General features: G+C 37.2%; 2 protein-coding genes across 3 annotated transcripts in view; both read left to right on the plus strand.

Moving 5' to 3' along the window:
* Positions 1-81: 81 nt before the first annotated feature.
* On the plus strand, positions 82-7,380 carry LOC133526558 (early boundary activity protein 1-like). The gene is made up of 8 exons (XM_061863232.1): positions 82-3,779; positions 5,101-5,247; positions 5,328-5,414; positions 5,501-5,941; positions 6,027-6,143; positions 6,286-6,398; positions 6,493-6,636; positions 7,107-7,380. The coding sequence occupies exons 2-8, from the start codon at positions 5,107-5,109 to the stop codon at positions 7,240-7,242; spliced, it is 1,179 nt and encodes a 392-aa protein (XP_061719216.1). The 5' UTR covers positions 82-3,779; positions 5,101-5,106; the 3' UTR covers positions 7,243-7,380.
* Positions 7,381-9,321: 1,941 nt separating this feature from the next.
* Positions 9,322-24,387, plus strand: part of LOC133526683 (probable ribonuclease ZC3H12B) — a 32,036-nt gene continuing 16,970 nt past the window's right edge. The window contains exon 1 of one of the 2 annotated variants that reach the window (XM_061863390.1): positions 9,322-9,686. In XM_061863390.1, the coding sequence (XP_061719374.1) occupies positions 9,462-9,686 (225 nt within the window). In that variant the 5' untranslated portion in view covers positions 9,322-9,461. Of the gene's footprint in view, positions 9,687-19,697; positions 20,183-24,387 lie in introns of those variants that run through there. The other variant, XM_061863391.1, reaches the window with a different exon arrangement.

Here is a 24,387-nt window from a genome sequence, read left to right on the forward strand (position 1 = left end):
TGTAGAAAAAATGTTTTGTCTAGGAAATACTAGGAATAAGTATATGATAGACAATTTCAATTTAAATTTTATTGGGGTTAGCATATATGCACATTCTAAGTTATAGAAATTGAAGTATACATATCGGTATCAAATATAAAAGCCGGGCTATTCACATTTCATTTTCACAATGTTTTTTTGTCTGACGAAAACCGTATTTTTTGTATTTGGGGACATTCATAAGCTAATCATAACACAGAAAAGCTTAAAAGCTTGTACTATGAGATTATGACCTATGGAGTATGGGGTAACTATAGGCGAAGATATAAAATTATATTTATGGTACTCTATATAAATAATGAAGAAAAAAACAACGCACCATAATTATGTTTGGACTCGTTGGAATCTTCTTGACGAGCAGTAAATGATTGTTATGAGAAAAGTTATATTAACTAGAGATGCCCCGAGTAGTGGTTTTGACCTAATACCGAATATTCGGCCCTTCTCTCGGCCGAAGCGCCAGCGCGCATTATTCGGTCGCCGAATATTCGGCGCCTAACATGCGAGCATTTTGAGTCACGTTAATTATGAAAATTGTTCGCCAACAAAGCACAACGTTTAACTTTTGTTGCTCAGAATCAGAACTAGTGAATGTAGTTAGAGCCAATCAAATCAGACCCATGATACAAATAAAATTATTTGTAATCAACAAATGCTAAAAAACAGGGTTTGTATTTAACAACTTTCCAAGAAACATGCTAAAATTAAATATAGTGGTTTGTGGTTATTTTTAAAAAATTTCTTTTTACAGTACAACAGATATTCGGTCGAATAGTAGGCAACATTTGGCCGAATACCGAATGTTCGGCAAAATGGCCGAATACCGAATAATTGCCGAATATTCGTGGCATCTCTACTATTATCTATAAAAGGTTGTATCAAAAATTATATTTTTGACAAAGTAATTATTTTAAAGCGAAGCAAGAATTAGGTATTGACTGTAGAAGACCTAAACTAGATGGCGCTATATGGCACCATAAGTTTGTGTTGTAACTGAATTGACAATCATCGACTTTTGCTACAGAACTACTTGCTACATAATCTACGAGCCTGGGGTCCCTACCGCGAAAATTGAAATGTGCAAATTGCGTTGATCTTTCTCTTTTGCTCTCACTAAGACGTAATTAGAGTGACAGAGAAAAATGCCCGCAATTGACGAACTTCGATTTTCGCGGTTATAGCCCTGTATAGTGAGCTGCGAAATTGCATGAAGAAATTATGAATGAATTCATCGATAAAGTCGCCGCTGATGGTATAGCGTCCTTTACTTCAGCTGCCAAATTTCTAGACACGATTTTTTGTCTTTGACAGAGTAAATAAATGTTTAAGATAAAATTGTATTAATCAAAAAGGAAAAAAGTGGCCAGTTCGAGTTCCTTATTATCACACAATGATTTTGTTTGTCACACTTGATTTTTTTCTAACGAACAAACTCAAGTTGGACTTGTTTTTAATTTTTATGACCTGTTTAGTTCGTTATTATGCACTAGGTACAGTCAACCAATTTGAATCCTAGGCCACTATAGAACCTTGTCGCTTTAACTACTAGATACTTGACACGCATTACTCAATAAGCACTGTCGTAGAAGTCATTATGGCATGGTTCTATAGTGGCCTAGGAATCAAATTGGTTGACTGTACATCTTTCTGCATAACTACACCAAATTTACTGTTAATTATAAATACCACGGCGTTGTATACGAGACATTTTGAATTAAATTTATTTTTGATTGTTACAGATGCACACAATTCGTGAAAATGTCGCCGGCCTCCCTATTACCAGTGATGAGCTTCGACCCGCCGACAGACGGACAACGGAGGCTCAAGGCTATAACAGGGTTGTTTCAAATTTTTTGAAACGCTTGTATTACGTTCTATATTAACTAAAAGTTGCCCTAAAATTCAACTTTTATACTAAAAACGGCTTTAAATATGTTAAATTAACAAAATATATTTTGACAGATGCTTTCGCGCCCAAAACGCTCTTTGAAAATTGTGTGACGTTACAGTTTACGGTTTGACACATAACTACATACACACGTAGAAGATACGAACTGTCAACTGACATTTGTCATTTGTTGTTTATCGCGTAACTGTCAACAGTGTCAATCCGAGAGTTGTGACGTCATCAGAATCTTCAATAACGTTTCGAGTTTGGTCACGTGACGTGTGCCAAAAGATATTTTAAATTCAATATTTACAAAAATATGGTCATTACAGGTCCCCTAAAAGTAGTTTAACATGTTCTTATAATCCAAAAGAATTTATTGGGATACAATTCTGCCCTAAGATTTGTAGATGGAAACAACCCTATCGTGAAAATCGAAGTTCGTCAATTGTGGGCATTTTTCTCTGTAACTCTAATTAGGTCTTAGTGAGAGTAAAGGAGAAGGATTTGCGAATTTCGGTTTTCGCGGTAGGCCCCCTGACAGTTCCGTTCAACGTGGTTCGGATTCGGAACCCTAAAAACCGGCCAAGTGCGTGTCGGATTACCCATAATGAAGAGTTCCGTATTTCTAAAAATATGTAGAAGCAAAAGGGCGTTATCTTTCAGGTACCTACTTACATCATTATTTGTTCACACAATAGTGTTTTTTTTATTCGTTGACAAATTGCAATGATTATGTATGTATTATTAAATATTAATTATGTATACAATCTGTCTGTGTTAAAGAACTGATTACTGATGAAGAAAAAAAATACATGCGGTTAATTTTTTTATTAAAATCTGTCGCCGTAATAAGAACGGCTCTTGTTTAAATAAAGCCTATATACCCTATATACGACCACTATTTCTCTCTCATGCACAGAGTAAGAGCAAGATATTTTTGCCGCGTTTTTTATAGCACAGACGTGCAAGACAAGTGTTATTTTAAACGTCACACTTCTATAAAATTATGACGTTTAAATAACACTTCTGTTACTTTGTTTGAATAACATTGTGCTATAAAAATCGCTGCAGACTTATCTTGGTCTGACTCTAAGATGGTTTGCTTCTCCCTACGATAGCCCAAAGCGGTCTGGGGACATCATTTAGGAATACTAAGAATAGGCTATATGTACAGGTTTGAATTTCTATGGGAGTATATTCTGATTCTACGGAACGGATCTAATAGGTATTACTGCAATAAGAACTAATAACTCTGATAAGGTAAAATTCGATGCAGTCAACCAATTTAAAAATGGCTGAAGTATAGAACTATAGATAATAGATATCTATAATAAGATCTACATAATAATAATTTTCTCGTCTTCATTAAATTATCGCCTAACTAAACTCTAATAAACTAGAAATTCCACCAATACCTACACAATTATATATTACGTTATGTACCATGATTCTGAAAAATACAATCACATCGCATACTACCCCAGGTAAAAAGTTTATCTTTTCCAAATAGCGAACAATCACTTTACGACTAGAGGCCAATAAAGATTATCTTATAACTAAGCTGTTTAACAATTGGCGCGCCCGCGCATCTGGATATTCAATGGACGTTACTTGTTACCTGTTTCGAAAAATAAGCCTCTAAAATTAAGAGTGTAAACTAAGTAGTGGTGAATATCGTGGTATTTTCTTGAAACAATAGGCATGGGAGTTTTCGACAGGAACAATTTGGCAATGATAGTTCAGTACACATCTGTGCCTTCCAGCAGAGGGTTGCTTAAGAGTTAGTGAGAGTTTCTAATAGTGTGACCATTAAATAGAATTCTGGTAGTTTTCTCAGCCGTCTCAGTGAGTGAGTATTACTTTCTTACTATAACTTATTATTTTTTATTAAATTCAATTATTTTGTTTTGTTTGGTATTCGTAATTTATGTGTGAATTTGGTAGAACTTATGTGTGTTTTGAATAAGGCTGTGTTCACATTGGATGCGGATTTGCACGCCGCTTCGGTGTGCGAGTGTGACTTAACTATATACGCGCGTATTGATAATATTGAAATTGGTATAAAGTTTTACGTTTATAAATACGCCCCGAGATTATACATCGTGTATCCTGCAATTAATTACTTCATTAAATTCAGAAAAATCCTGTTAAATATCTATTTATTTTTAAAATGTCTATTTCGATATTCATCATCGGGCATTTTTTTATCAGTTCTTCAGAAAATATTAGTCTCTAAAGTAATTAACTAAACTAGGTTTACTAGGTACACGTTTATTAAGTAATTTTCCTATATAAATTGTTTTTTAACATAATTTAACATAACATTTAGGGTGTAATTAAGATTAAATAAAAAAACAAACAAACTCCAATAAAAATGTGTTCCCGTCTCACGTCTGATACCTACAAGCTACAATAGTAACTATTGTAAATACCACTTTGAGTTACTTCTCCCATTGCAGTATAATACAAATCCCATTAAATACATTTATTGTGAAAAAAGCGTATATGTATACCAGCATTATATATCTAGAGGAATATTGGGATACTATGTACGGATTAGTTAATATGAAACGTGAAAGTGCTTTAATTAAATTGAGCTGTTGTTTTGCGTTTCAGTGTATCTCTAAATATAGGTACCTAATTGTAGTAAACCAGGCCAGGTAAAATATTTACCTGTTTATAAGTTAGCCCACTATCACTTCAAGGGTCGTGGTCGAAGAAGTACATTTTTTATACGCTATGGAAATTCAAACAATAGGCAAACTTAGTTATTCAATAGATATCATGCATAGTCAGTCCTTCCTTAAAAATGTTTAATTTTTTTTGCTGAAATAATTACGGCCGAAACGAAGTGGATCGCAATAATAAAATTTATTTCTTGACTTATTTCATATTTATTGCACATAAGAAAACACACTGTACAAAAAGCGAACTTAATGCCATAAAGCATTCTCTACCAGTCAACCTTTAGGCAAAGCAGATAATTATATGCATTGGTGTCAAATCGCGTTGTGAATCTTGTGTGACTTTTATATAGGAACTTTTTAAATAAGTTATTTTTTGAATTCTTATACTATCAAAACTATAAAAAATACATAAGTAGGTAGATTTATTTATTAGGCTCGGCACTAAAATAATATGGTTATTATTAGGTTATGTTTTGTTTCTAGTACATTATGTCAATTGACGCATCCGTCATGGAGCTTAACGCCGCCCACGCCCTACTGCAACTTCAGTGCGCTCCGGGGCGCGCTAAGTTGGAAATAGAGGGCGCTGCTACATTGTTTTTGAACTGCTTGCCAACTCCCCAAACTCCGGTAAGAATTAAATCTTATTTGTGAATCCTTTTTTTACAGGTAATTCGTTTTCAAAAACTTTAATATTTTTTAAATTTTAGTCAACGGCCGCTCATCAGTCTCAATCTACGCCTCTGAATACTCCTAAGACGGTTCGAAGTGTCAGTTCTGGCGATGAAAACTCGGAAGTAAGTTAATTCCACACGATAGATTTTATTTCATTAGAATTACATTAACAATATAAACAACAACTAACTATTCTTACTTTTCGCAGATCAGCAGTCCATTCCATAGCCCGATTACATACAAAAAATATAAATATGCTCAGAAATATAGACACGCTGCACCAGCCCACTCAAGACAAGACAATCGCAAGATAAAAAAGGAACCAGAGACGAAACATACTCTACAAAGGAACCGTTTTTACGGTTACGTATCAAATTCTGAACCGAAGAATTTAAATCACAAAATGACTCGTGATCAGGGAACACAGACCGATGAAGATAATTCAACATTAATTTCCGAGTTGTATGCAACGATTCATTCCTTACGCAAACAACTACAGGACAGTCTTAAGAGATCACCCCCTTCTCGGGTTGAAAAGCTGGACCCTGATGTCTCGACTGATGTGCTGAAGATCAAACAGCTACATCAGCAGGAAAACATCCAAAACAATAAGAGAAAATATAAGCGTAGTTCAAGTTCTTGCATTACGGTAATTTTTTTTTATATTTTTATATGAGTACTTTAATAATGTATAATTTTAGTCGCTGACATTTTATATTTTGTCCTGCTTGCAGGCCAATACTCCAAATTCGGACACAGATGCATCTGACGATGAGTGGAAGCCTGATGATGATTACAAGCCAAGCAAGCAAATTATTAATGAGATGCTGAAACCAAAGGGAAATGAGATGGTAAATGTAAACATGTTTTGATCGTACTCGTACACCCAGCGATAATAATGCATGTCCATTGGATTAATAATTTCATTCATAATATGTTAATTTACATCTAGTATATTTACAGTAAATCGTAATTCGTAATTTTCTCATTCAGGTGCCAATTGGAGAAGGATACGCTACCGTGCCTGCCAGAGTTCTAAAGCAAATTGATTGGTCATCATACACTAGTGCGACAAGGAAACTGTTGACTTCGGTATTTACACGCCGGTAATTTATTTTCACTCCATAAATATATACTATTCATTGATTAATGTTACTAAACTGCAGCAAAAGTATACTAAAAAACATTTTTTTTTTGTAGTGTGTTAGCCACTCATTCTTTGACCGGGAAATCTTCTCCCGCCTTCCCGGGAAAACCTGCAAAGAAACGTCTCGACCCGGAACTTGTTAATGACATCGTGCAAATTGTTGTTGAAAGATCCGGCGTCAATGCAAGTTTGGTGCGGTAAGTCCTACTCAAATATTTTTTGTTATTTTTGTTGATGTCGTACACATAAGTCTAAGCTCCAAATGTCCCGGAAAGCTATGCCCACGTTAGGGCTATTTTATTTAACGTTGTACACTATACTTTTTTTAGAAAAACTTATTTTATTTCTACTTATAATCATTTCGATCGGAAGAGGAAGAAAAATGTGTCCCAATATTTTTATTTCTATTCCGTTCCCATTTTTCACAAATTTTGCTAACGATAGGTAGCAGAAAAAAAGGTTGGATTTTTTTTCTACTATAAGGAGTACATATTAGGATTAAAAGAGCTCGAGATTCTTAGTAGAAATAACTTACACATTTGAAAGAAAGATTACAATTTTACATAAATAAATAATTCTAACCCGTGCTGTAGGTAAACGAAGGCATAAGATAACAAAACATGTTAATCCTTTTAAAATTAGAATTACCATGCGTTCTTTTTTTCAGAACCAGTATTACCACGAAATGTGCTGATGAGAGCAAAATGTACCGCAGTCGTCAACAGAATAAAAAGAAACGGCCGTCGGACCAAGAAAATCTTCCTCCATCGCCGTACATTGATTCTTCCGACGATACGTATTAATACGATTACGATTTACGATTTCTGTTTCGTATTAACTACTACTACTGTGGCAAATAAGTACTGGACTATGACAAACTCTGGATTTGATTAGTTAAGAAAGCCATTAACATTATCCAGATTCTTACATTTCGATGCCTTTGAATTCCTTTGGAACCCAAAGCTATCGATTTATAATGAATTTCGAATATAAAACTAATTCACTAGTTGTAAATTATTAATATAATAATGTATATCGTAAGAATATAATGCATTACCGAAACGCAATCCCAGTGCAATTATGCAAATAGCTTTGTTGTCTAAAGACAAATAAAGTTGCATTTCATGCTGTAATATTTAATTTTATGAAGTGTATACTGTAGATTATGAATACCTCGTAGGTATATTATTTGAAATTTATAAATTTGTTTCCATTTATTGATGTGAAGTAGGCCTCTTATATCTCTTATAAATGAATAAAATTGTTTGAGTCAAAAGGGCCATATGTATAATTAACATGTAAGAATGCGATAGAAGAATTTCTATCATAATATATCATATGTAGTTTTACGAAATTACGTAGCACATTTGCAAATTGGTTATTTTATAGAAGGAAAGTTTTACATTTTTTTCTGTAAGTTGATTTACGTTTTTTTAATGAGTTTATTTGATCATAAGTATAACATTCAATATGATTATACCTGGCAGTCCACAAATACTATGCCCGGTATATCGCGCACTTTACTTAATACTTTCTACGTCACTACATTTAGCTGCCATATGCCACATGAATGTACTGTAAATATAAAATGTAAAATATGTTGATATTAAATGTAGTAATAATGTAATAAATTAGTTTTTGAATAATCATTTTTAGTTTCATTTCAACAATATTTTTTATAAAAGTATGTATGTATATAGTTATAAATATAAATAAATATTATAGAACATTATTACACAAATTGACTAAGTCCCACAGTAAGCTCAATAAGCCTTGTGTTGAGGGTACTTAGACAACGATATATATAATAATATATAAATACTTATAAATAGAAAACACCCATGACGCAGGAACAAATATCCATGCTCATCACACGAATAAATGCCTTTACCAGGATTTGAACCCGGGACCGCCAAATATACGAATAATAGAATAAGATATAGAAGAAACATCAAACTTAGCTCTCTTGTTGTACAAATAACTATTTTTGCACCAATAATTATACATTTTACATACATGTAAAACTACAAATAAGTTTAAGGCGGTCTTAATAATATAAGTACAATGTAATTTTGCAACCTTGACTGTAACCGGATAAATACATTCAGTTAAAACTCAGATCTGTTTGTTTAAAGTATTTATAAATGTAATTAGCTATTGTATCTTTAATTAAGGAAACTGTAGGTTTAATTTAATATTACCATATATTGCTGTTTAATTGTAAATGTATACATCCGTTTGTTTCTTAATAAACAATAAATAAAAATATATAATGGTTGTACCTATCTAAAAAAACATATTCAATTCAGAATCACAACAGGCGATAAATTCATAATTTCTATAGGAAGTGAACACTTTGTGCCAATTTTTTTTTATTTGTCGCCTTGCTTTACTGACAAATTGGGTGTGCCAGAGTATAAATGTTTGTAGGGGCTCGCAATTACGTATGATTTTTAATACATTGCAGCATTTGATCAAACGGTAGAAAAAGGCTCGTATGCTGTTTAAATATTTTCATTTCTCAAAAGAATATTGACTCACATGAGAAAAACACAACAATCAGTTACAAAATTAAATATAATCGATTAATCGTTCCGCGCTAGTAAGTAAACTACAATCTAGAATATAATAAAAGTGGTGTGTATCTATTTTTCTTTAGAATTCCTTCCTTCGTGCCTATATTTTTTTAATTTTTCGCCTTTACTACTGACGAAAATGGCTTGCCAAACTATAATTTGTTACAAATTTAGTAAGCAATATACCAAAAAACGCATGCGATTTATTGCAGGATCTGTAGATCGCTATATAGAATCAAAGAATTCATTTATTTTGGCATGGTAATGTAATTGATATTATTTTTTCATGGCAACACCAAAAACAAACGTCAACCGTCCGAAGATATGGCAGGCAGGCGAAACGAAATGACGAAGTTGTGTTTTGATTAGAATTATGCAATTTTGTTGTGAAACCTGTGAAATAACCATGTGATTACTATTGCGACATTGTTGTTAGACTATTAAAAATGTCTAATGATACCGATCTATTGATATCAGTGCCGCGGTCGTGTATAACAGAGTTTTACGGCAAGTACCTCAATTTAGTAGAAACTTTTTACTATGTGACTTTATCGGAGAATAAATCAGCCGTTGCCAAAGAGAAACCTGAATATGTGTACTTCAATGTATTATTCAACTTGAGCCCAGCGGATGGAAACTTTAATCCACGAGAAATCGTCGGACGTATTCAAGTAAGTGAAATCACAATTGGTATCTTTTTTTCTACGTCAACTCCCTACATTGCACATGAGTGAGAATATGGTTTATTAATTACTTTGAGACAGAATGGAAGCTTTTGCATGGTTTTCCTATTACAGATTTAGAGTTAGATGGCCTTGTTTTCAGTTTTTTTATGGAAGAAAAAATGAAAAGATGATGGGTAGAGATTCCTACCCACTGGTGTAAAATGTTCAAACAAATACCTTGTTTAACTTATTATCATGTCTCATAAACAGCAGGCACACAGAATTCTTACTGAGCATTTATATATTTAAAAATATTTAAATTAAATTTATATATTTTATTTAAAAAAAAAAAAAAAATGTTAGAAAGTGAATCTTGTTGTTCCTCAAATTCATCCCGCCTCAATATTTTTTGTCTTGGGGCTGAAAAAACTTAAATTATAAAAAAAATTAAGGCCAACTTTGCATAAACACGCCAGGAAAGAGACTATATGTTATCACTTCATATGGTCAGGCAAGTTCTATGAGACTAAGAAAACTAGTTTGATAATTACAATAACGGGTTCTTATTAGTATTGTTTTCTTTTACCCAATGGTGAATATGGACTTAACAAAAACCAGATTTTTATCAGACAATTATTATCAAATTGATATTTCCAGTATAAAGTAATAACCCCAACAAATAGTATAAAGTAATAATTAACCCCATTCAAATTAATTACCTGTGAAATTATCAAATCAGATTGACATGGAATGGAAGTAACAAATGAAGAATGAGGCCTGCTGAGAATGATTAACTTCTTAGTTTCTGTATATCTCCAGAAACAAATCTCTTTTGTTTATTGAGTGACAGAAATGGAAATACAAAATTAAAGTTGGCGGTGAGCAAGCAAGCCATAGGAACTATGTAATAAACATTTAACTGTAACTACTGTATTCCTGAGCTTAAATTAACTTACTTTCTCAAAGATTTATTTCTATCTGGTAAGGCTCCTCCGAGCGTGTACACTTGCCTTAGGGCCTGTTTACATATTAATAAGAAAGCTAAGAGACTTCATATGACTATTCAAGACTTACTATCAGAAAGAACAATCATGTTCAGAACAAAGGGCTATATAAATAAATAAATGTCTATTAAATAAACTAGTGCAATGGAGAGCCCAAGTAAGTTTTTTTTTACCAAGTGAAAGGAAAAATTTTAGTGGGGCTATGGTCTCCTATTTTATGTTATATGTGACATCTGACGTTAGCGTCAACTTTCCGATCAACGTCTGAACGCAACGCAAAGCGTCGGCGGTCAATGCGTCCACAGTGGTTGACGAATTTTCGCTGTTGATGATACGAGTGGTCATATGTGGTATAGTCTGTAATTTTGCATTAATGGACATTTTAACTATTTTTTATGGTTTCTTTGTTATTGGAAGAAGAACGAAGAAAAGTAAACACAACACTGCATCAAATATTTTTGAATAGAAAGAAATAAGGATGTAATTTTGATAAAAAAAGATTTAAAAGATTACAATTCAAAATTTACTGAATAATGTATTTGTGTTAAGCAAAAGCAATTCAAATATAATGTAGGTTTGGTGCAGGGAGGTATAACAAAATTGCCATCAAAAAGACTTCCTAGACCTATATCAGTTAAAGAGAAATGGCATTTTGTATGCTGTTATACTCAATGCTGCAATGGTTCGAAATAACTAGAAACGCGATGCAAAGCGATTGGATGCCGCGTAAGACGTCAAGACGCCACCGTTGACGTGTGAAGGAGACCACAATAGTACTTCTCTATAGTAAGCATTGTGACGCAGAGTATGATGTGACGCTGTAAGCGGCCGTTGGCGTTTATAGGAGACCATAGCCTTGGTGGCACAATTAAATGAAAATTGGCACCTTGTTCTTTTTAGGTTAAATTCTAAATTTCATTCCTAGACAATGATTTAGGTCATACCAAATCCATTATTTGAATATGATGAGAATACATTAATTGGCCTCTATCTTGTTAAAAAATATTCCATCAATCAGTAGCAGGAAAAAAAGACTTATAAATTGTTTCATAGAAACACCAGATAAAAGACTTAGTACATGAGAATTTATACCACCTGCATGAATTATAGGTTTTACATTGTTCATATGTCTAGAAAGAAAGGCCCCTGACATTTCATTCATTTTGAAATGTCGATAATAGTTTTGATTTTGATAGTATCAGGGATCGGTAACCGGTATTTTTTGTATGGGATCGAAAACGGTATTTTTTCGTTCTTTGTTAATTACTTCATTTCTAATTAGGCAATCTAATAATACGAAGTCGTTATCTGAAAACACAACTGAGTCCTACATATAGAGTATAAAATAAACCGAAATATATGGTTATTTCGATGTTTTTGCAAAAAACCGGTTCCGATCCCTGGATAGTATCAATATTTTCAGACGTGACCGTACACACACACGATTAGAAATGATATTTTATTTATATAAAAGGAAAAACGGGTGACGGGGGTCATTTCATTACATTTTAGATATTTAATTAATATATAATAGGTACTAGAAAAAATGCAATATCTATTCTATCAATAATTCAAACAAAATGGTAATTTTCATTTTTTTTTCTAAGGCATATACATAATGAATATTAAAGTTACTCGCCAAACTGATTACGCATTGCGTGATTTTTTTTTTTGTGATAATTGCATGATTTGTGACCAACTACGTCAAATTGGCACAAGCTTTATATGTACATGTCGCAGAAGGCACGTCGTTTGCCACCTTCATATACATGGACCAATACACTTCAAACCTTTTTTTTATTAGGGGGGAAAATGCATTCCGCATACCACCTGGGTGCGGGGGGTGACCCAAGTGGCTATGTGGGAGTCCCCTTCTAGGCTAATGAGGCCCATGGTATACCCACTAAAAACCCCCCATATGCCGCCTCGCCGCCCTATTGGTGGGGTTGCAGGAACGCTTGCATGCTCATCCGCAACCCCACCGGCGGCAGGTGCCCACGAGCGGCTCCTTCGCGGACGCCCGAAAGCCCTTCACACAAGGCGCGCCTTCCTCCTCAGATACCTTTCTGCATTGTAGTGGACCCCCCCTCACAAGGAAGCACGGGCGCCAGAAAATTCCCCGTCGCCCGGCGACAGATCAGCTATATGGTTCCGCCGCAAAACCACAACTCGGTTGTAGAGGACAAGGACAAGAAGGAAAATCGTAACACCGACTCTCCTTTTCCTCTACAGCCCCACCAACGCCGCTACAGGGGTTGGCCCCGCCAAGTTCGCAGGGGATAGGGAGAGTGGATTTAGAAAAAGAATAGTCGATAAAATGGTAGGAATGGGTGACATGACAGGGACGAGAGCGAATGATTGTTGGAATGAAATGGCGGTATGTTTAAGAAGTGTGGCAAGGGATGTTTTTGGGGAAACAAAAGGGAAAGGAAAGATTGATAGGGGATACATGGTGGTGGAACGAAGATGTGCGAATGATTCTGAAAGAAAAGAAGAATGCTTTTAAAGAATGGAAAAAGGTGGAAGAGCGGAACGATAGAGAGAAAGAAATCAAGAGGTCAGCTTATCTAACAAGTAAGAAGAAGGCTAAGAAAGCAATAGCAATCGCAAGGGCCAAGGTACAAGATAAATTGTACGATTTCCTGGAGAGCCCACAAGGCCAAAAAGACCTTTACAGAATAGCAAGAGAACGAGAGAAGAATGCAAGAGATATAAATCATATGAAATGTATGAGAGACGAAGCAGAAAAGATTTTGACGGATGACAAAAGCATAAAAGAACGCTGGAAGAACTACTTCAATAAACTTATGAACGAAGAGAATGATTGGAGTGGAGTGCTAGAAAATGATAGATGTAACATAGGTATGGTGAAAGAAATCTCTGTAGAAGAAGTAAGGTTGGCAGTGTAAGGTATGAAGAATGGGAAAGCGGTTGGGCCAGATGGTATACCTGTGGAAGTATGGAAGTTTCTGAAAGCGGATGGATGGAAGTGGCTGACTTTATTATTTAATTAGTTGTTTCAAGAAGAGGCGATCCCTGATGAATGGTGCAACAGTTCGCTGGTGCCCATCTTTAAGAATAAGGGTGATGTACAGGATTGCAACAATTATCGGGGAATAAAGCTCATGTCACGTCACATAGTATGAAGATATGGGAAAAAGTGGTAGCGAGACGAATGAGAGAAGAAAGTGAGGTAACACAGAACCAATTTGGGTTTATGCCGGGCCGGGGAACTACGGACGCCATATTTGCACTTCGCCAATTGTGCGAAAAATATAGACTTGCGCAAAAGAACTTGCACACGATGTTCGTGGACCTGGAAAAGGCATACGATAGAGTCCCCCGTAAGGTTCTGTGGTGGGCTATGAGAGAAAAAGGAATGCCAGAGAAAAATGTGCGGCTTATTCAGTCCATGTGTGATAGAGCCAGTACTCACGTCAGGTCTGAAGCTGGAGTAACCGACAAGTTCAATCTGGCCGTAGGTTTACACCAGGGGTCAGCTTTAAGTCCGTATTTGTTCCTCCTGGTTATGGATGCTCTGACATCGAACATACAGGAGGAAGCACGCTGGTGTATGCTGTTTGCTGACGACATTGTTCTTGTCGGAGAAAATGCACTTGAGGTCCAGAGCAGACTGGGAAAATGGCAAGAAAAGCTGGAAAGTGTGGGACTGAAAATAAGCAGAACCAAAACGGAGCATATGTTCCGCGATTTCGGTGGTTTATCCAGTTTTTCCCATATTGCCTTAGACGGTGTCTCCCTACCAGTCTGCTCCGATTTCCGGTACCTTGGGTCATTGATCCAAAGTGACGGCAACATCGACCGTGACGTGAAAAATAGAATAAATGCGGGATGGATGAAATGGCGACAGGTCTCTGGAACAACTTGCGATCCACGAATGGATCCCCTGCGATCTCACCTCAGCCGCCGAAGATAGGGAAAACGGCCCACGCGTCACAAGAGCGTCCTGCTCGGGCCAGCCCGCGCCTCAAACAGACCGGCCCTGACTTAAAACTAATTCTACGGATTCCACTCACGTGTTTTTACACGTGTGTGTAACAGTGCAGTGTTAGTGCTTGAGTAAGGAGACCTAGGCTCTCCGAAACATGCCGCGCGAGTGACTAAAACACGTGAGTGCAATCCGTAGAATTAGTTTAATGTTTTAGTATGTCTCACGACAGTTTAAATTCGCTTCACCGTGGGGGACCTAGCCGTGGTTACTCCGTCCACCACGACAACGGGTGAGCAACCCGCGGGGGGGATTACACTTCAAATCTACCGCAAACCTACGTCGTCATCGTCAGTCATGTAAAAATAAACCAGACACGATACATCATGCACTAATTATCATCTAATATTTTTTCTAAATGTTTACTGCATTCTCATTCTCACCATTAAAGCGTAATTAGTGCCGGATGTGAATTTGTGAACTGGTTCTGTAAGTGATTGTTTACAAACCTCGTAAAAATATTGTGTCAATCATGTTTATGTTTTTTAATACTACGTTGGTGGTAAACAATCATTACGGCCCACCTGATGGTAAGTGGTCACCGTAGCCTACGGATGCCTGCAACTTCATGTTTTACATGCGCGTTGCCGACCCTTTAAAAATCTGTACAGCACTCCTTTTTGAAGAACCTCATACGTTAGCCCCTCGAGAAAATCTCAGCAGGGAGCTCATTCCACAGCCGGAGCGTCAAACCAATTTTCGGTGGAAGTTTGCATTGTAATGTACATCATATATTTTTTTTAGGTTTATCATTCTCTTATTTTAGAAGTTACAGGGGGGGGGGGGGGCACACACATTTTACCATTTTGGAAGTGTCTCTCGCGCAAACTATTCAGTTTAGAAAAAAATTATCTTAGAAACCTCAATATCATTTTTGAATACCTATCCATAGATACCCCACACGTATGGTTTTTTTTTTCAGTTTCAGTTCGAAGTATGGGGAACCCCCAAAAAATTTTTTCTTTCTAGTTTTGTGTGAAAATCTTAATGCGGTTTATAGAATACATCTACTTACCAAGTTTGAATAGTATAGTTCTTATAGTTTCGGAAAAAAGTGGCTGTGATATAAACGGACAGACAGACGGACATGACGAATCTATAAGGGTTCCGTTTTTTGCCATTTGGCTACGGAACCCTAAAAAACGATACCGTAATATGTGTGAGTTGTGGTGTACTTAAGCATTTTTTTTTACAAAACTCGTTATGTATCGTTAATGAATATTGAAGTAAATAACATTTGTTCTAGATTAGAACAGACTATTAGCCTCATAGTTCCTTGAACATTTATTTTGAACTGCATTCCCACCAGCCACATTAGCACTATCTATTTAGTTAAGATGACACCGGATGTAAGTTTGTGCAGTATGTTGTGCGTGTTCGAATTTTGTGAAAACAATTATTGTAATTACGAGGGTGGATTGTAAAATTCGCAGCCTGACTATTCAAAAGAAAACACAGGTATTTTAATTTATTTTTATTTTTCTACATAGTCTCCGTTGAGTTCAATGCACTTGTACTGAACTTATACTTGTACCATCTGGATTCCAGGCCATTACACCACTTTTGAAGAAGCTTTCCTCAAGACTTTCAAAATAGGCATCCACCTAAGCTTGGACCTCGGTGTTGCTTAAAAATTTCATACCACCCATATGTATTTTTAAATTGGGGAACAGAAGAAAGTCCGATGGTGCTAAATCGGGTGAATAGGGTGGGTGGGGCAATAATTCAAACCCACATTTGGCAATTTCGCCATCGATTTTAGTGAGGTGTGAACTCGTGCATTGTCCTGGTGGAAGATAACTTTTTTTGTCAACATTCCAGGTCTTTTTATCTTCAGAGCCTCGCGTAATCTGCGTAATAACTCGCAATAATAGTCGGAATTTATAGTTTTACCTCTGAAGATAGTCAACCATTATTATTCCCTTTGCATCAGCAGCTTTGCCTTTGGCTTTTTTGGGAGGCTGAGATCCAGGACGAACCCACTGCTTCGATTGCTGTTTGGTCTCTGGTGTATAGTGGTGGACCCACGTTTCGTCCATAGTTACAAATCTGACCAAAAGTCTTGAGGATCGGCTTCATACAGGTCTAGATATTCACGGCGAGCGATTTATTGTTCTACTGAAAGAAGCTCGGGGCCCCTTCTCGCCGACACCTTGGAAAAACCTAATTCGTTGACTATAATATTTTGAGTTCTTTCATAACTTATAAGTGATGGCTACGATGTCAGCTATTTCCCGCACCTTTAATCGCCGGTCTTTCATTATAATTTCGCATATAATTGCCACATTTTCCGTGTTAGTCACCGTTGTTGCCCTCCCGGGACGAGGGTCATCTGCGATACTGTCTCGTCCACGCTTGAATTCAGCTGCCCATTTTTTTACCATCGTATATGATGGGGTAGGATTGCCCTAATGTACATTGCATATCATCATAAATTTTCTTCGGTGTTAATCCTTTTTTATGCAAGTATTTAATCACAGCACGCCGCCGCTCTAATTTCTCCATTTTCACGATATCTACCGACACGTAACTTTAAATATGCCTTAAAATTGCTTTTAAATATAGACGCCAATTGAAATTTCGCGGGAAGACAATTGAATAATGACAGTTCGAAACGGCGCCAGAAAAAAGAAAAAAGTTTTTTTTAACTGGCCAGGCCGTGAATTTGGGACCCTATTACTGAGACTTCGCTGTCCGTCCGTCCGTCTGTCACCAGGCTGTATCTCATGAACCGTGATAGCTAGACAGTTGAAATTTTCACAGATGATGTATTTCTGTTGCCGCTATAACAACAAATACTAAAAACAGAATAAAATAAATATTTAAGGGGGGCTCCCATACAACAAACATATTTTTTTTGCCGTTTTTATAAATAATGGTACGGAACCCTTCGTGCGCGAGTCAGATTCGCACTTGCCCAGTTTTTCAATCAACCTTCGTATATACAATATCTGACGACTATAAGTGCGAGTCGAACACGCGGCACAAGGGTTCCGTACTTGGCACATTTTTTAACAATGTTTTTTTCATGTCTGACTTATGCTTGACCGCAGACTTATTTATTATAGGGTTTTCTGTAATATTTTAAGGTAAAGAACTATTTTTTGTGTTTTTAAATAAATAAATTAATCAAAAATGTAATATTTGCCTATTTTCTATTATAATAACTTCTATACTAAAATATATCTTAAAATTACAAAAAAAAAATGTATGTACTTATTTGAGATTCTCACAATGAACCTGTTCATTTGATATATAATATACCTATAACTAATGCTATCTAACTCTTTTGTATCATACAGTTCTCAAACTTTTTAAACATTTCTCATTTACCCCCCAAAAGTGACCTCTGTTTAAAATACATTTTTTTTTTGTCACAGACAGTCGTTAGGTTACAGACTGACATAAGTGTATCAAGTTTCTTCTTAATTCGTCCAGTATTTTTGGAGCAAACAGAAGAACAGACAGACGCCCGTCTTATCCTATAGGGTTCCGTTTTTTTCCTTTTGACATATGGAATCCTGAAAAGAGGTCTAAATGCTAACTGCATTCTTGTTTAGTAGTATGTGCGCTTAATGACATGATACCGGATGTAAGGTTATGAACTTGAAATGTTGCCGGATGCATCGATAGGTGCAGGTTACGGGGGCGTAGAAACGCAAAATTATTTACTTATACTTCATACGTAACCGAAACCGGCAAAACGTCCCACTTTTGCCATAAGGACGAGATTTGCTTGTATCTTTATACAAATAACCTGTCAAGGCGTCCTTATGGCAAGCGACAAAGTGGAACGTTTTCGCCGGTTTCGGTCACATATATCGAATTGACCGAATTGAAGATTTCCGTTTCAGCGTTTACCCGTCCGGCTTTCCGATAATGATGTGTATATACTTTTTATCGATTTAAGTTTTCGGATTTTTTTAATAAAGGCGGACGTATTTCTCGCGACTCTATAGTAAGTCCCTGATTTAAAACTTTTTACTTACTTACATCATAATAAAGTTAAAAGTCCCGACGTTTTCACGATTTCAACATTAGGCCTATCGATATGACATTATTGGTAACCCTATGGTGACCAGGGTCACAATAGCACAGACGCATTAACGTGATACTGAATGTTGTTAAGAACTTTTTCGGCTGCATCCGGGTCGTCAAGAATGCGAGTTCGTTAAACCCCATTTATGTTATACCTCTTCTACTGCTGCCGAGAGTTTTGATAAGGGTGAGTCCGTAATAAGGACTGAAAGGGACTTCTGATTCCAAATCATTACTACTTTACAATTTTGTCCCATGTTTCTGCTGTTGCCTGTTATCAAGAAGAATTATCGCTACGAAGTTGCGGGATAAGTATTAAGTATCCACTTCATATAGTTCTCCTGGGTAATCATTTCGGCTGAACGATGGATTAGGATGAATTAGCATTTCCACTAGGTGGCATCGGGAGCTCACCCGTTCTGCTTTGCGCGAACTACTAATGTCACCAAAAGACGTGTGGTTGACACCGGATGTGAGGTTGTGATGTGAAGCTATTTCCGGATGCACCAATCCTCTCCATCGGTGCAGTGATCCACTATAGGGTCACCAAACACGATTACACGGATGACATCTAATGTGAGGTTGTGCATCTTTTCCGGATGCATCGCCAGTAGGCTGCTTCGTCGCTGCTCAGTAGTGGTACAGTGTGAGGTGGTTTGGGAGAGTAGGCTGCGTCGGGCCCACCCGCATCGGGCGAAGCACTAGGGTCACCAGTAACATGGGTAATGAGGATGACACCGGGTGTGAAGTTGTGGATGCATAGCCAATACAGCTGTAGGCTGCGTTGAGCCCACCCGCACTGCAGTGGGCGGGCGCCACTAGGGTTACCATTTAACACCACAATTGCTGCGATTGCAAAAATCATCTAATCCGCTATGCGCTCAGTCAAATTTTGATACAGAAAAGTCTGTAAAGGTTTTAGGGTATAAATGATAAAGAATCAATAGTTTGGTATAAAATGCGTTATCTCCGTTTCATTGATATGCATTAGTAAGATTTGAAATAGATAAAAAGGCGATTACTTTTATGTCATTATATCAACTGGACATGATTGGCATAAACGCTTCATCATTGTTTTTCCATGTCTTTAGCAAAACCAGTACTACCTATATTTTTCTGTTTTCTTCAAATCTTGTATTAAGACGAGACGTTCTTTTAGCTCTAAATCCATTCTCCAACATTCATGAATTATACATTGACGATTTCAACCGTGTCGGCAAACAATGGGCACCCGGACATCTTTGGCGAAATGTCTGTTTGTAAAGAAATAAATGGTATCCCTACGCGCGAGTCGCAACCCGGATCTGGCTGCCCCCCTTCACCGACGGCGCGCGCGCTGCGCCGGCCGATATCTCGCGCACGCGCAGTCTCGCCGCGACAAGCCGCCTCCGCGGTCATGCCGTACTCTCTCGCACACACACACATTTATTATGTACGCTACTGACACCCAGGTGAGCGCGAAACCATCCCTTATGAATAACCTCATGTCACGCTCGCCCCAGCCGGATGTAACGTATTCATTCATGACCGACATAACGTACCCGGAAGTAGCCGGCTGTTGTGATATTAACGTCATATGGTTATGACAGCGAAGACAGTGTTTTGCACCATTCGGATTGCTAAAGGATGCTCGAGGAGCTGGTCATCTTGTGAGTTTTGTGCTGTGCGTGTATTGATGAATCTTCGGATGTTTATTCCAATTATCGTCGCGTGTCATTTGGCAAGATGGTATGCTCCGACCCCGGCGCCGTGATTTTTGTAGCGTTCCGTGAAAGTCATTTCAATTAATGTTTAATGTGTTTATCAGTCGTGTGAAGTGTCGCAGGTCCGGTAGTATCATGACTTTCACCGGCGCCGGTGATTTATAATCGCTCGTTATCCGCGGCATCCGTTTGCTTATTTACAATCAATGATCCATATCAATTTCATATTGCTGATTGATTTTGTTTTATTTGTTACTCTTACTTAGGTACTTATGTTTTGTTTGATAATGTTGTGGTCTCAGTACAATTCCTTGCGGTATTCTGAAAGCTCTACAATCCCATTATCCGTTGATTTGTTGGAATGATAAACTTTTGCCAATTAATTAAATCACCTAATCGACTGTTTCCCGGCATCCTCCTTCAAGCTCCAAGCTCCAACTTCAAAGGTTATAAAGGGATCAGTTGTTTTTTTTATTTCAATTAAAGACAAAAGACAACAGAAACATAATGTTCAATAATTAAGAGCTTGGCAAACTATCAATTCCTTTCTGTTTATTACATTTACATGAAGTTCCGTCTTCGTTTACTCGCATAACCTTTTAAGCCCTTTGCAGTCAGGTTTCCGACCAAGTCATAGCACCAGTACTGCGCTTCTCAAGGTAACAGAAGACATCAGGCGAGGCATGGAGAGGCAAATGGTCACGGTGCTTATTCTTATTGACTTTTCTAACGCGTTTAATACCGTTGACCATGACATTCTCCTTGCCTTGCTCAAACATATGAGTGTCTCTGAAATAGCCCTTAACTGGTTTGCTGCCTACTTGCGAGGCCGCCAGCAGGCAGTCCGAGTTGACCGGTCTTTGTCTGACTGGTGTGACCTGGCGACTGGCGTGCCTCAAGGAGGTATCTTATCTCCACTTCTTTTTTCTACTTTTATTAATTTTATCACACCTGACCTTCGCTGTTCCTACCATCTGTATGCTGATGACTTGCAACTCTACGACCAGTGCTCCGTGACTGACGTTCCAACTTGCATTGGTAAACTAAACCTAGACCTTTTACATATCCAGCAGTGGTCCGAGAGGTTTGGCCTCTTTGTAAATCCGTCTAAGTGCCAAGCTATTGTTATAGGTAGTTCCAAACAGCTTACTAAACTAGACTTGGACGCACTTGCACCAGTAAACTTTAACGGCTCCCCAATAATATTTAGTCAAAGTGTTAAAGACCTGGGTGTGCTTTTAGACAGTACCTTGAGTTGGAGAGCACAGGTTACTGAAATCAGCCGTAAGGTCATGGGCTCACTTCATTCTCTCAACAAAATGAAGCACTTCTTACCGATCAAAACTAAAGTTGCACTAATTAACACCCTTATACTGCCCATTATTGATTATGGTGATGTGTGTTATCCGGACTTAAACGAAGAGTTGCTCGATAAATTGGACCGCCTGCTTAATAACTGCATTCGCTTCGTTTTTTGCCTCCGCAAATATGATCACGTTTCTTCTTTTCGCGCACAACTTGGCTGGCTTCCCATTCGTCAACGACGCAATATTCGCTTGCTTTCCACTCTTTTTTCTGTGCTTAACGACCCACATTCTCCTGAATACCTCAAATCCTTCTTTCAATATTATGGCGTTACCCGCGACCGTCAACTTCGCTCTTCTGGCAATATGTCTCTGTCCATCCCTCTTCACCGGACTGGGTTCATGTCAAATTCGTTCACCGTGCAGGTGGCGCGTCTTTGGAATGGACTTCCTTTTTACATCAAAAATGCGCCAAATAAGTTCGCTTTCAAAAAATCATTACGTGCTTTCTTTGCTAGCAGAATGAAAGATTCTTAATGTATTTATTTATTAGCTTCAGATGTTTCGTCTTTATTTATATATATGTATATATATATACATATTTATTTATATATGTATGTGTGTATTATGTTTGTATGTATATGTTATTTCATGTATTTTTGCTTGATTTGTTTTGCTATTGTAATTGTAGCACCGCTCTCAATCTCTCTGTTTAGCCTTAAGGTTGACTGGTAGAGAATGCCTCGTGGCATTAAGTCCGCCTTTTGTACTATAAGATTGTTTTCTTTTGTGCAATAAAGATTAAATAAATAAATAAATAAGTTAGTACAGTCGCTCCTTTTATAGTAAAACTATTAAGATATCTCGCAAGCTTGCTTTTTATCTCCGCAATGACAAATTCATAAAGATCAGCTTATTTTGCATATCAGAGTGAATCAGACATCCAACTAGTTAAAATAACAACCTTTGTACAAGTAGATTACTTGCGCATCCTTTATCTTGCACGATATCTATTAGTGACGTATTTTTATCAATTTGACATAAGTGGCCTCATCTTCCAATCACACAACACGGATCCCATTGTAACACCGACCTTCCTGCGATTAGATGACAATCAAAAATCCCGATAATTACTCTAATCCACCGAATCTAAAAATAAAGCATAAAAAGAGTGGCTTGGCAACCTTCTAATGTTGGTTGGAACGTATCAAGTGTATCCGGTATGATTATGCCGTGATGTAACGAATATCAATAGGTAGACAGCGTGCGGCTCAACCGAGGCCCACTTGCGGCTCGTTGACAAATAAAAACCGGTCAAGACGGATACGTAACTGTAACGTAAACGTGAACCAAATCCGCTGAAGCCTGTAGTAAACTTTTGACAGTTTGTTATGCTCATGTGTTATATCATAAGAACAGAATACAAAAAAATCCTAAGCCTACGTTATATGGCATTCATAATTTGGAAAACTATTTTTTATAAAGATTATTTATGATTATCTAATGCAATCTACAATGATCTTTTGAATAGTGTTAGTGCCAAAATTGGTGCCCAAACATGGCCTCTCTGACATTTTTTCCTGTTAAGTACATTGACTATTTGCTCAGGATAATTTCCAAATAATTATCCGTGACACCACCTGCCTGCTGGCTAGATGACGACGTAAAAAGAATGCCTACGTAAACGTTACAGTTAGAATAGTAAACCCAGTCAGCTGTTTAGGCTTGACTTGAACGTGGTCGCTCGCAAACATTAACAAAAACTTCCAAGAATTACGACGTCCTAGTTACAAAACAAAAGACAGGTCGTAATGAAATCATTGCAAGGATGACACACATGTCCTTCAATATGACTAATTTATATGTTTTTTTATAACGTATGACAATAGCGATTAACGTATTATTGCGAATATTGTACTAAAATATTCGAGAACGTTTTGCCTTCGAGAGGCGAATGAACTTAAAAGTGTGTAAGTATCTAAATCCTAACATCTTTTATATATGACAACTGCTATTGCGATTTGATTAACTCGTTTCGTATAAGAACCACAATAGAACTCCCAATTATCGTTTAATTTCGGCCAACGCTTTGACACTCTGTTATCAGCAGTCTGGGGTGTTTGTGTTTATATTTTATGAGTGTGTCGCGAGGCATCCTGTTGGTCCAGCGCCGTGACGCCACATCGCACGAGGTGGTGTCGACCAATCGCAACCACCCCACTCTTATCTCTGCTCCAACGCATGATAGAATTTCTCCTTTACAAACGGAACTGGCCGTAATCAGACGTACGCCGAACTTGTTTACTGGCAAAGCCTATTAATTTTAATGCAATAGAAACTGGACCGCAGACGCAGATTAATAGGGCTGCGGCTGGAGAAAACAGCTAAATTGTCAGTTTTAATGCAGTAAACTCGCCTAATAGGCGTTGGTGCCGTTCAAGAGCACACTTTGGGAGGTGTCAAATTGTCAATACCTTAGGAAGATTTTTGGCATAGCGTTTGGCAAGTTCACTATACTATTAGGGTGGAAAAAAAATCATTTTTCTTCTGTTTTTTGGTCACCGTGCAAATTTTATACAAATAGCTCCCGTATTACCTAAATGAAATGTGTTGTATGCCATAAAGTTATACTTATATCAAACGAGCCTC

Source organism: Cydia pomonella, chromosome 16 (genome assembly GCF_033807575.1).
Source record: "Cydia pomonella isolate Wapato2018A chromosome 16, ilCydPomo1, whole genome shotgun sequence".
Classification (NCBI taxonomy): Eukaryota; Metazoa; Arthropoda; class Insecta; order Lepidoptera; family Tortricidae; genus Cydia; species Cydia pomonella.

Bases quoted from the DNA above. Each gene is read 5' to 3' on its own strand.
- LOC133526558 (XM_061863232.1), top strand. From the start codon at position 5,107: ATGTCAATTGACGCATCCGTCATGGAGCTTAACGCCGCCCACGCCCTA. The intron at 5,248-5,327 runs GTAAGAATTAAA...TTTAAATTTTAG, and splicing joins TGCCAACTCCCCAAACTCCG to TCAACGGCCGCTCATCAGTC. The intron at 6,144-6,285 runs GTAAATGTAAAC...TTTCTCATTCAG, and splicing joins AACCAAAGGGAAATGAGATG to GTGCCAATTGGAGAAGGATA.